This window comes from Mandrillus leucophaeus, unplaced genomic scaffold (assembly GCF_000951045.1).
Source record: "Mandrillus leucophaeus isolate KB7577 unplaced genomic scaffold, Mleu.le_1.0 Scaffold235, whole genome shotgun sequence".
Classification (NCBI taxonomy): Eukaryota; Metazoa; Chordata; class Mammalia; order Primates; family Cercopithecidae; genus Mandrillus; species Mandrillus leucophaeus.
Genome location: NW_012102421.1, coordinates 393,313 through 406,880, shown reverse-complemented (window position 1 = coordinate 406,880; position 13,568 = coordinate 393,313). Strand labels below are relative to the sequence as shown.

Here is a 13,568-nt window from a genome sequence, read left to right as displayed (position 1 = left end):
AATCTTAGGCAAGTCATTTAACTTCTCTGTGCTTTAGCTTTGTCATCTGTAAAATGAGGATACTAACCATACCCACCTTATAGTGCGGTTATGAGAATGAAAGAAATTAGTATATGTAAAACATTTAGAACCTGCCAAAATATTAGCTACTGTTATTTTTTCTTCTTTTATATTAATATGCAGGAATCTGAACACTTTTTTGCAAAGAAAAAGGTGTCATTAGTTGATCACTTATAAAAGGGAAAATGACCTAATTTTTCTTACCTTTAAAGAAATAATTAGGTCTCTGGCCGGGCGCGGTGGCTCAAGCCGGTAATCCCAGCACTTTGGGAGGCCGAGACGGGCGGATCACGAGGTCAGGAGTTCGAGACCATCCTGGCTAACACGGTGAAACCCCGTCTCTACTAAAAAATACGAAAAACTAGCCGGGCGAGGTGGCGGGCGCCTGTAGTCCCGGCTACTCGGGAGGCTGAGGCAGGAGAATGGCGTAAAAACCCGGGAGGCGGAGCTTGCAGTGAGCTGAGATCCGGCCACTGCACTCCAGCCTGGGCGACAGAGCGAAACTCCGTCTCAAAAAAAAAAAAAAAAAAAAAAAAAAAGAAATAATTAGGTCTCAAAAAGGATAAAACTCAACATGAAAGCAAAATAAGTCAAGAGATAAGCAAAGATCACCAGGTATAAAAATCTATATAAACTGAATATGTATGCAATTATTCATTTATCTGTTTACTTATTTATTTCATTATTTTTTTAAAGATGGTCTTGTTCTGTCTCCCAGTGGCCGGAGTGCAGCTCACTGCAGCCTCAAGTTCCTGAGCTCAAGTGATCCTCCCATATCATCCTCCCAAGTTGCTGGGACTGCAGGCATGCACCACCCTGCCATGGGGACAGGGTCTCACCATGTAGCCAAGTTTGGCCTTGAACTCCTGGCCTTAAGTGATCCTCCTGCCTTAGCCTCGCAGAGTGCTGGGATTATAGGCATGAGCCACCATGCCTGGCCAGCATTTAAAACACAAAACACTCTACAAAAAAATAAATAATATACAGGCCTATTTTTAAGCAATTAAATTCTTACTCATCTTACCTTCCAGCCAGTTACACTGAAAGTCTTTCCAGCACTTCCTATTGTTATTGTTCTCTCCCACATACCTGGAAAAGTAGCTAAACAGAGGAGGAAAAAAGGTTAAATAATTGTTTTCCAATTAATCTACATTTAGTATAATCTTAAAACATAACAAAGATACATAAATTCAATGAAAATAAGTGTATTATAGTTTAGCCAGTATAGTTATTTCTAGTTTTTTTTTTTTTTTAGATAATGTAACTTTAATGTAAAACTCAGATGAAAAGGTTACAACACTGTAATGTTGCACCAAAATAATATATAAATAGATTTAAAAATTTTTAAATTAGTTCTGGGGCAGGAGTGTCAGGAGTACCAGCAGGCAGTGTTCCAGACTGCCTTAAGTGGCAGCTGTCACAGGAGCTGTAGCATTCAGTGTTCAGTGTTAGCAATGGTTGCAGGTTCAGTATAATAGTCCAGTGGCAGGGCTTAGGTTGTGATCCTGATTATTGTTTAGGCCCCTTTATTTTGCCTATTTTCTGAGTGTATTTCTCCAGGCTTCCTAGAGCAATGGCTCTTAAAATGTGTTCTCACACTAGCAATATCAGCATCACTGGATAACTTGTAAGAAAGGCAAATCACTGGGCCTCATCCCAGACCTACTGAATCAGAAACTCTGGGGGTGGGACCCAGTAATCATGTGTGCATGTGTGTGTGTGTATGTGTGTGTGTTTTGCTAACAGCTTTATTGGGATATAAATCCCATAAATTCACCAATTTAAGGTATGCCATTCAGTGATTTTTTTAGTATATCTATAGACCTGTGCAACTATCACCATAACCAATTTCAGAACACTTTTTTCATCCCAGAAGAAGCCCTGTACCTTTTAGCTATCACTCTTTAATATCCTCGTGGCCATTGTGCCTGAACGAAACTTATCAAACACACACATTTTCTCCATAAGGAACATCACAACCTTCTTGCACTTAGGAACACTAGACAGCACTTCAGCACTAGGCTTGGGGGCCATTTTAAACAGCAAAATCACTGTACAGAGAACAATTGCTTATAGTGTGAATTGAAACAGAACCAGAGTGTTGCCTTGTTTGACCTCGACTGGGAATGTGTGTAGGGTGACTCAAATTTCCCCTTCTCTTCAAATGAAGTGCTGTATTGATTTTGTTACACATATATTTTAGGGAGTAGGCAAATTTGCAAATACAGAACTCAAGAATAATGCGAATTGGCTGTATAATGGTTTTCAAGTTCATTAACATCTTTAATAAAGACATTGATTCATTCATACATCAAATATTCATTAGCAACCACCAGGTGCTAGGGACTAAGGTCTAGAGGAAACAAAATGAATAAGATGCAATTCTTCAAAAAATTTAATGTCTAGTGGGACATGAGACACATACAATGACAATTGTAATACAATGTGATAAATGCTGTAACAGCAGGAGGCATGGAGGGTGATGCAAGGATAGAAGAGGGTGTTGAGGGTGGCTTTCTGCAGCCAGTAATTCTTAAGCTGAGACATAGAAGACCACATAGGCCATAGCCAGGCAGAGAAAGGGAATGAAGATATTCTGGGCTAAGAGAATGCAGGTAACAAAGGTCTGGAGGTCTAAAATGCAAGAGTTTGTAAATTTTGCTAGACATTGGTAATAACTGGTAAATTACCATTCTGTCACTCTTCTGCCAATGCCACCCACAATACTGCTTTTTGGATTCCTCAAGTAATTTAGTTTTGAAGTTCTTTCCATGCAACCCACAAGTTTTTCCACTTGTTTTTCAGAAGCACAAGTGGGGGATCTTGTATTGTTCTTAGAGTGTTGGTACACACAAAGGGAAAATAAATGCACATCTCTGGGAATCTAAGCTTCTGCTTTCTGAAATAATCTGCTCTTAAGCAAGTAAAGTGCCTACTAAAATGTAAGGCAGCTACAGGAATTTCCAAAACAACGTGTAAGTAATTTCAGTCTACCCTGAAATACCTGCTAAATTTGAAACAGTAGGAAAAGTATATAAATCAGAAAAGTTATAATTTTATTCTCTGTGGAATATAACAAAACCCAAAAAGATAAATGAGAAAAATAGTTAGAATGTCCACTTGAAGAAGGAATATTTTAAAATATGATATAAATAATTATATCCCTTCTAGTTTTGAGACATTTCTGGTCTTCCAAAATACTCCAAAAGAATGCTATGACACATGCCCCACTTTTCTATTTGACCCGAGAAAATCCAAACTATGTATAATGCAGATTATCACTTCCTTTAAAGTAAAGGATACATCATATATTAAAGGACTACTGGTGCACTTTGCAAAGGACTACTGGTGCACTTTGCAAATTGATGTAATAGCTGTTTTGTAGCCATTTTGCATCTTTAATGTAACAAAGACTATTGTATGTGATAGAATACCTCATTTTTAATGCAAACAAATTGCACTTTCTAAATAATGAAATAGTGTATCCATTTTTTGGTCTTATTTAAACTTTATGGGCTGTTACAACTAAAAAAAATCTAAGTTCAAAATATACATCTTTCATATCTTTAGTAAATAATGTTATTAGTTACGCTTTACCCTGAAGGGCTTAAAATGAGTAGATCTAAATAATAAATTTCAAGATGATCTAAAGTGATCTTTTGGGATGAATATTGCTACACTGAGTTAATTACAACAAGAAAGTAATTGTTCATATTAATCTGATTTTCCACTGGGAAACAGTTCAAATGACTTGAGACAAGGTCACCAACAGGATGGGCGATGGTGGACTCTGATGCAATTTAACACATGATAACATTTTGGTGTAGTAAGGTGCCACATCCTGCAAATCTCTGGCTGCCATCTCTGTTTATATATTCCCCTTGAGAAAATTCATTCTCTTCCATGTGTCCAGCAACCACCAACATTTTGATGACTGCCAAAAATACATTCCATTATAATTTGATTCTGACGATCAGGCGTATAATTCCACTTGTCCCCAGATATCTATTCTTCTATGTCCCATAGACACCCAAACTCAGCAAGTTTAAAGCATGAGAAGGAATTCCCTTTGCTCAGCCCTTCCCTACAAATCTGCTCCTCTCCATATTTACTCTGGTTAAAGGCCTTATCACTGCTGAGTAGTTCAGGCTAGAGATCTTAGTATCATGCTTGCTTTCTTTCCACCTTCAAATGCTACACTCTATAATTTCTAAATAGCCCCCATGTACCATCTCCACTGCTAGGTTATCTGATTTGCTTAAGACCCTCCTCTGTGACTGGCTCTCATCTTTGTAAAAAAAAATCTAGTCATGGAACCAATTCTCCTGTTTTGTTACACCTTTTGCAATAGTTCTCAAAGTAAGGTCACTGGCACTCTGGTAATCAAATTAATGTGCAAAATTTTAAAAAATCAATGTTAAGTTTTCTTCCACACAATTTTCTTAAGCCTTATAGCAAATACTACCACTTATCTGATAGTGGATGCTCTAATAGTGAAACAGATGAGCATTTAGTAAATGCATATTAATGGAAAAATCAGAAAAACTCAAATGTGTTTATTTCAATAGCTTTTTGTTGTGGACAAGTATGAACAGAATTGTGATTTTTATATTGGATTCTAATTGTTGAATTTCTGTTGGGAAAATTGCTATTACTTTCAGGATGGAATTCACAATATCACTATTTCATGATGTAGAACACTGTGATCTCATGGTGATCTACCACTAAAGTAAGTTTCAGAACCCTGACCTCCTCAACAAAGTTTATACTCTTTATCTCATATTCAAAGTCCTTTAGAATCACCCTACTTTTCCACCCTGATCTATGCCAGTTACTACAATACACCCTCATAAATCAAACTGAGGCTGGGTTCTATGGCTTATGCCTGTAATCACAGCCCTTTGGGAGGCCAGGGCAGGAGGATTGCTTGAGTCTAGGAGATTGAGAACAGTACGAGCAACACAGTGAGATGCTATCTCTACAAAAATTAAAAAAAAATTAGCCAGATAAGGGGGTGCAGACTTGTAGTCAAAGCTACTTGGGAGGCTGAGGTGAAAGGATTGCTTGAACCCAAAAGTTTGAGATTACAGTGAGCTCTGCGCCACTGCACTCCAGCCTGGGTGACACAGCAAGACCCTGTCTCCTAAAAAATAAAAATAAAAAATAAGGCCGGGCACGGTGGCTCATGCCTGTAATTCTAGCACTTTGGGAGGCTGAGGCGGGTGGATCATGAGGTTAGAAGTTTGAGACCAGCTTGGCCAACAGGCCAACATGGTGAAACCCCGTCTCTACTAAAAGTAAAAAAATTAGCCAGGCATGGTGGCGCATGCCTGTAATCCCAACTATTCGGGAGCCCGAGGCAGGAGAATCATTGGAACCCAGGAGGCAGAGGTTGCAGTGAGCCGAGATCGCGCCACTGCACTCCATCCTGGGTGACAGAGCAAGACTCTGTCTCAAAAACAAACAAACAAAAAAACCCACAAAACTTATTTACCTTTCTTCTTCTTTGTGTTTAAAATTTCAATAATCATTTACCTTTCTTAAGTGTATCTTGATCTTTTACACCTCCTTGTCTAAGTACATGCTAGTTTATGTTTTAGGAATTTAGTTTCTATTTCTCTGTTTAGCTAATTCTCTATCTTTTGGCCACTCCTTTTTTATTCCCCTCAAACAGTTGCTTTCTCTTCCCACATCTATAGCAACTTGTAATATACTATAGGAGTAATTATGGCACATGTAACAATGCAACAATTTAATATATTAGCACATTACATTTCTTATTTTTATTTTTCTTAAAAAAAAATTAGCCGGGTGTGGTGGTCTGTGCCTTTAGTCCCAGTTACTTGGGAGGCTGAGCTGGGAGGATTGCTTGAGCCCAGGAGATGGAGGTTGCAGTGAGCCAGTGGTACCCGGGCTCAAGGGATCCTCCCACCCCAGCCTCCCAAGTAGCTGCGACTACAGGCACAGACTACCACACCTGGCTGATTTTTTGAATTTCTGTGTAGAGATGGAGTTTCTCCATGTTGCCCAGGCCAGTTTTGAACTCCTGGACTCTAGCAATCCACCCACTTTAGCCTCTCAAAGTGCTGGGATTATAGGCGTGAACCACTGTACCTGGTCTAAATTTTAAAATATATCTATTTCTGCTACATTTTTTAGTCATCCTTCCCTTAATCTTTTCATCTTTCGTCTTCATTTATTCAACAATTTCTTTCTAATTCTCTACCGTGTACAAGATTCTATGGAAAATGGGGATGCAGAAGAGACTAAAATAAACAAAACCCCTCCATCACTGTGGTTTAGAAGTAAAATATATAGATTCTTATATTTACTATAGAGGGAAAAACAAAACAAAATAGAAAAAGGACAAAGCAAATGCTGGAGGGAGAGGTGTATCTATTTTCAATGTGATGGTCATGAAAACTGACATTGGACAAAGGCCTGAAGGAGGCAAAGGATATTTGCAGCCAGGTGGATATTTGGAGGAAAAGTGTTTCCAGGCAAAGGAAAGGGAGGTTCGAAGACCCAAAAGTTGCAGCCCAGTTTGTAATCCTATAGTTCACATGGTTTGGACTACTGCAGCAGACACTACAGCATTCATGAGATAGCCCAGTAGCAATAGCTGAATCTCAAGCAAGGGCCAAGCAGCATACCTGACTACCCCTGTAATTTCTTTCTGTTGATTTGGCAATTTGTTAAGTTGTTGAGCACAGACCGTCTAGAACCTCTTCAGGCACAAGAAAGCTCCCTGTGTCTTATGTACCAAGTAATTGCTGGATTTCTGCTAAGAAGCCGGGGATATGGGCAAAAGAACTACTTCTCTGGTATCATAGCTTTATAGTATGATCCAAAATCTCTTATTCTTTGTCCTTTGAACTATTCATCAATTCACTAAAGTATTGCTCATTTAAATACTATTTTTAAGTGTTCATACAGACAGATACCCATTACAAAGACTATTTTAGATTTGGTCTGGGATACTTTCCAATCAGTTCTACCATATGTGCCCTAACACATTTAGATTTGTGACTCTATATTATAGTCGGTACCTATTTTTAAGTGCTTATTTCCAGAATATACAAGCCATTCATAAACCTCATCGCTGATGCAGAGTGTGTCATATTTGATGCAAAGGTCAGCAATTACTTGCAGTTCCTCTTTGTTATACACCTACACATAATAAAGGAAAGAGCACAGCCAATTATTCAACATGTGAGAAAATGATAGGTCAGAAGACTGTGTAAGGAGATAAGAGACTTGCTTACCTTGCCAAGTGGGTTATGTGGAGTATTTAGTATAATAGCTTTGGTTTTGGAATTAAATTTACTTTCCAGTTCTTGAGGATCTAATGTCCAGTCAGAACTAGACCATCTTTTTCCATCAACAGGTTTCTAAGCATGAAGAATGAAGATATAATTTGATTCAATTAAGTCATGTTTACTGTCTTACAAACAAATAATATAATAAGAAAAAAACATCAAAGAAAGACATGGCAAAGGAAACTGAATAAATTACCAACAAATGCTTCCCTGGAGTAGGAACAGAAAAAAAAGTAGAAAAAGACTAACAAAGAAGATAAACAGAAATAACTAGGCTGTAGTTCTGCTTAAGAGCCCAAGAAGACTTAAGTCTTATGCTCACTCCTGTTAAATGGAAAAATAAGCCCTGTCAACATTAACTGCTGTTACTATTCCTTCACAGGAACTAGCTACAACTATGGTTAACATGTCTGATATTGTAAGGTTAGCTGATGATTTTGTGACTCACCTTAGTGTATTACTTATGTTGAAAATATTTTAAAAAGACAACTAGACAAACAGAGACATACAGGAAATCTCCAAATGCAATCAAAGTAGAAACTTTATCATAACAAAGTAATTGGTATTTTCAAGACTTCTTAAGTCTTGAAACTTTGCCATATGAACCCTACTGGCAAACTTACAGATCTCAGGGGAATAAAAACAGGTGTTGCTCCAGCCATTCTCACCATGGGCTCATAGCAGTCATAGAAAGGCACTATTAGTATGACCTGCAATAAAAGCAAATAAGATCACAACCTATCAATCATTTATTCATGTTAATAATACTGTGTACCTACTATGGACTAGGCACTGTACTATGTGTTGGGATACAGCAGTGAAAAAGGCAGGCTTTGCCCTTGTGGAGCTAACATCTGAGGGGAAGAGACCTCGGAGACAAACTTGTCCAGGTAGTCTTAATTGGACTCCTTGGTATCTTAGGGAGATCTATAAATAAGCATGCAGTGGGAGTATTTGAAATTGCATATAAAATTTCATATATGCAGAGGTAGATTTACCTGGAGAATGGGACTATCACATTCTCAAAGGGATATTCCAGCCAAAACGATTAAGCATTTCTTCATATTTCAAATTAGAAAATAAAATCTAGAATGTAAGTGATGTATAAGCAGTGACAGACAGCAGGCTATGTGGAAAGAGAACACTGTAATGTTCCCTGGTATAAAGTGCTAACTTAAAAGCATCATCTTGAGAGTAGAAATGTTTCTCTCTTCTCAAAAGCATGGTCAATTTTTGCATTTTTAGTAGAGACAGGGTTTCGCCATTGCCCAGGCTGGTCTTGAACTCCTGACCTCAGGTGATCTGCTTGCCTGGGCCTCTCAAACTGCTGGGATAACAGGCCTGAGCCACCACACCCAGCCTCATCTGTGAAGTTCTCAGGGACTAAAACAACCTATCTTTGTGACTCTAGTGGGAAATATATAACTCAATACAAAGTGAGAGCACAATAAAGGAAAATAAATTGGAGAGGCAGGGCAGTGGAGTGGGAGGAATATACCTGCTACTCTTCACCTTGATTTCTTCACTTTTATGATGTGAACAATTCCTCTCTCTCTCTCTCTCTTTTTTTTTTTTTTGAGAGTATTTATTGAGTCCTCACTATTTTAGGTGCTGGCAATAAAGCTATAAAGTTCTCCTAGAACTTACATCCTACTGAGAGAGGCTTACAATGAACAGAGAAACAAATAAGGACATTAGATAATTTCAGATAGTAATAAATGTGATAAAGAAACAATAAATAGGTCAGTATTATAGTAAGTGACATGTATGTGGTTTCAAAATACTAGATAAGTTGATGAAGGAAGAAAGAATAGAGGAAAGAAGGCTAAGGGCTAAGCCTTACAATACTCCCAACATAGTGCAGAGAAAGAAGCAACAAAGGATTAACAACATTGAAGTATGAGACAAAACTACGTTAGAGGATTAAAGGAGATTATGTATATGAAACTGTGAACTTCCTTAACATGTTTCCTTAAACATCTTGTCTGGCACAGTGGAGGGAATCAAAGTTGCAAAAGAATAACAAAACACAAAGCAGATAGCAGCATCTTTCATAAAAGTGGTATGATAAAGGGCTATGAGAGTTCAAAGAAACTTAACAATATAGATCAGGATAAATACTCGTTCTTCAGTCCCAGTGTAAGTAATATCTCTCTGGAGCTTTCCAGACTTAGCTGATGTGATTGCCTCTTCCTTTTGTCACTACTGTAAGTTATACATTCTCCACTACTGGCTAACACACAATGTTCCTCTTAATCCATTTGCAAGTCTGTGTTCTCTATGAGTCAGAGAATTCCTTCTGCACAGAATCTATCTTTAAAAAAATCTTCTATCTCACAGTGCTTAGCATATATTGGATCCTCTGTATTTTGTGAATAAATGAAAGAGGCAAAAAGTATTAAAGCAAGGGTATTGGAATGATAATGGGAAATATGGGTAGAGATGACTGAGGTAGGTGCCAAAAGTTGGTTATACATCACAGTACTAAATAGCAAAATCATTTTACCTTCCTGTCATATTAATACATCCTCAGCCAGGTGTGGTGGCTTACGCTTGTAATCCCAGCACTTTGGGAGGCTGAGGCAGATGGATCACCTGAGGTCAGGAGTTCGAGACCAGTCTGGCCAACATGGCAAAATCCCATCTCTCCTAAATATACAAAAATTAGCTGGGCTTGGTGGCGGACGCCTGTAATCTCAGCTACTCAGTAGGCTGGGGCAGGAGAATCACTTGAACCCGTGAGGTGGAGGTTGCAGTGAGCCAAGATTGCACCACTGTACTCCAGCCTGGGCAACAAAGTGGGACTCTGTCTCCAAAAAAAAAAGAAAAAAAAAAATCTTCATATGAGATGGCTTATACAATTACTGGGCACACAAAGACATTAATCAAAAACTTGTAGACCAAGTTAAGATTAAAGGTTATTTTAGCAATGAAAACAAAAGATTCTTTTTCCCCAGCAGTGTTAGTCCCTTCCATCTGCCCTTATTTAAATAGGCTATAAAAATAAGAATAAACTATATGCAAGAAAATGGATGAATCTGACAGACACAAAAATAAATGAATGAATCTAGACCCAAGAGTATATATACATTGTATAATTCTATTCCTATCAAGTAAAAGAGCAGTCAAAACAAGTCTATGGTTATAGAAGACAGAAGAGTAGTTACCTCTGGGAGAATATAGACTATGAAGAGGAACAAAGGAGCTTTCTGGGTACTGGAAATGTATTATCTTTATCTGGTTGTAGTTACACAGAAATTTACACAGTAATTTATCCAGCTGTACATTTAAGATTTGTGAACTTTATTGTACATGCATTATACTTAAAACATAATTAAAAATAAAAAGAGAAAACAGCATAATATAAACAAAAGATTCAAAGGTGGGACAAATGATAATTGATTCAACATAGGTATTATGATAATGTTAACATACTTACTTCATCTCCCTCATCAATTAATGCTTGAACGGTGTTAAAAAGAGATCCATATGCTCCTACTGTCACAAGGATTTCTTTATTTGAATCGATTTGCTTTTGATAAAGCTTTTCATACAGGTAGGACAGAGCTTTCACAAGTGATGGATGGCCCTATTGGATTAAAAATAAGAACAAAACCTTGAATTTAAATATGGGACCTATTGTTTGAGGTAATATGGCTCTAAAATGTAAGAATTTTTAAAATTTGGATTTGATGTTTATAATTACCCAAAGAAAATTTATATTTTTTAATGGCAATGAATTTTTAAAAATTTACTGCATTTAGAGGATTCCCACACTATTGGTCATGAAGGCTTGCTAATGATTAAAACTTCTTACTAAATAAAGGATTTGGGATTATATAATTTCAAAGTATTTGCTTTGAATAAAAATGAACCTTTCATATTTTTTGACAGTAATTAAATCATATTGAAAAGAGTTGGATTTGTTTCCCAGTTAAAATAAGTTAAAAAACCCCACGTTAACTGTACACCCCCTCCTTGGCTCTTCCTGATTGATGGAGAGATGATTATACCAACCAATGGACTAGGGAGAGAGAACAAAAACAAATTCACCAAAGACACGAACACTAGTGTTGATGTGATAGCAAATGTTAGAAGGAAGTGAGACGCTACTCACATTGATAGTCAAGAGAGCAGTGGTTATCCAAGGTAACTACTTTCATAGGTGAAGTGAAGGGATTATGAAGGTATAGTCTGAGGCAAGTAGGGGATCTGAAGACTCCTGGATTAGCCTTCCCTAAGTTCTCTTCTAGGTTCTCTCCCCTTCCTTCCTTTTCTTTCTTCCTTTCCCTTTCCCTCTCCTTGTTTTATTTGGTATTTAAGTCAATATTTCTTGTTGTTTTCCGTCCAGCATTTACCTCCTCATTTTGCTTTTGAAGTACCATCCTGATTTTCTATCCCCTGAGAGTAAGAATGCAAATGCAGGTCATGTGCCTTTGTTTGAAAGCACTTTGGGCTCTGGAGCAATAAACTGAGTCCCTTTGAATTTTACTTTAATAGCAGGTCTAACGAATTCTAGCAAAAGGAGATCTGAAAAGCAACTGTAAACACTATACACATTTCTTAGAATGATAAATGTTTGTGCTTTTAAAATTAAAAATTTAAATACAAAAATAATTTATGCTTCATGTAATAAGTAAAACTAGGCAAAGATGTGTAAAAAATTACAATCCCTCCTCAATATTATTTCATTCCCATCCCCCTGAGGTGACCGATGTCCATAGCCTGTTGATAGCGCAACACCACTGTCAGTGCTAATACCAATATAAAAACACATAGACATGTACATACCTATGTATTTACAAAAACTAGAATATACGTATTAATAAATAAGTGGGTATGGTTGTGTTCTAATAAAACTTTATTTACAAAATCTGACAGATTGGACCCATAGGCCATAGATTGCAAAACCCCGCTATAGACCAATTTGAGAAAACTGACAGACAATATTTAGTCTCTCAATCCATGAACATCATTCCCAATTTATTTAGGTATTGCTTAATTTCTCTAAGTAATGTTTTATAGATTTCATTGTACAGATCTTGGATATATTTTTAAAAATTTATTCTTAAATGTTTTGTGTTTTGGGATACTACTATAAATAGTATTTAAAAAATTTTACTTTCTAATTGTTCATTTTAATACATAGAAATACAACTGATTTTTGTGTATTGGCTTTGTGTCCTGTGACCTTGCTCAATTCATTTATTAGTTATAGTAGGCTTTTTTTTTCTCTTTTAGAATTCCTTAGGATATTCTATGTACACAGTCATGTTTTCTGAAAACGAGTTTACATTTTTCTTCTTTCTAATCTATGTATCTTTATATCTCACAGGGCTCCAGTACACTGATGAATAACAGTGGTCAGAGTGGACATCTTTGCTGTCTTTTCAATCTGACTACATTATGTGCATTACAGGTGTAATCTGTAGGTTTCTCATAGATTCCTTTGATGAGAGTGAGAAAGCTCCATTCTATTCCTAATTGGCTGAAAACTTTTATTATAAATGAGAGTTGAATTTTGTCAGATGTGTTTTCTATATATACTACGTAAGATGATCTTTTTTTTCTGATAATATAGCATAATTGCAATGATTAATTTTTGGATATTAAAACTAACCCTGTATTCCTATGGTAAACCTTACTTGGTCAGGATGTATTACTTTTTATATCTTTATACACAGGGGCACACACACACATGCATGCACACATCTGGATTTGATTTACTAAAATTTCACAATTTTGGTTTCTATGTTCATGAGAGATATTGAACTGGAGTTTTCTTTCTTTCTTTCTCTGGCATTTTTTAAATCAGTTTTTGTATCAGGGTAATGCTGAAACTAATTTTATGAGACCAGCATTACCCTGATACAAAACCCCTGATTAAAAGGTCAGACAGAACCATTAGGCATTTCTTTATTTTTCAAATTACAAAAATTGTTGATCAATAAGTAAAAGTTTTCCATCCTGCTCCATTTTCTGAATGTGCAGAATTGGTATTATTAGGTTGGTGCAAAAGTAATTGTGTTTTTGTCATTAAAATTAATGGAAAAACCGTAATTACTTTTGAACCAACTTAATAGTTCTTCCTTAAATGCTTGATAGAATTCACTAATAAGCCATCTAGGTATTGCAGTTTATTTGCAGGAAGACTTTAATTACAAATTCATTTTTTTTTTTTTTTTTTTT

At 36.6% G+C, this 13,568-nt stretch overlaps 1 protein-coding gene across 3 annotated transcripts in view; it reads right to left on the bottom strand.

Annotated features, from left to right (window-relative positions):
• Positions 1-13,568, bottom strand: part of CCBL2 (cysteine conjugate-beta lyase 2) — a 63,470-nt gene that overhangs the window by 17,931 nt on the left and 31,971 nt on the right. For all 3 annotated transcript variants that reach the window (XM_011982073.1, XM_011982075.1, XM_011982074.1), the window contains 5 exons: positions 10,819-10,968; positions 8,003-8,089; positions 7,326-7,451; positions 7,110-7,230; positions 1,085-1,161 (listed from right to left, as the gene is read on the bottom strand). In XM_011982073.1, the coding sequence (XP_011837463.1) occupies positions 1,085-1,161; positions 7,110-7,230; positions 7,326-7,451; positions 8,003-8,089; positions 10,819-10,968 (561 nt within the window). The remainder of the gene's footprint in view (positions 1-1,084; positions 1,162-7,109; positions 7,231-7,325; positions 7,452-8,002; positions 8,090-10,818; positions 10,969-13,568) is intronic.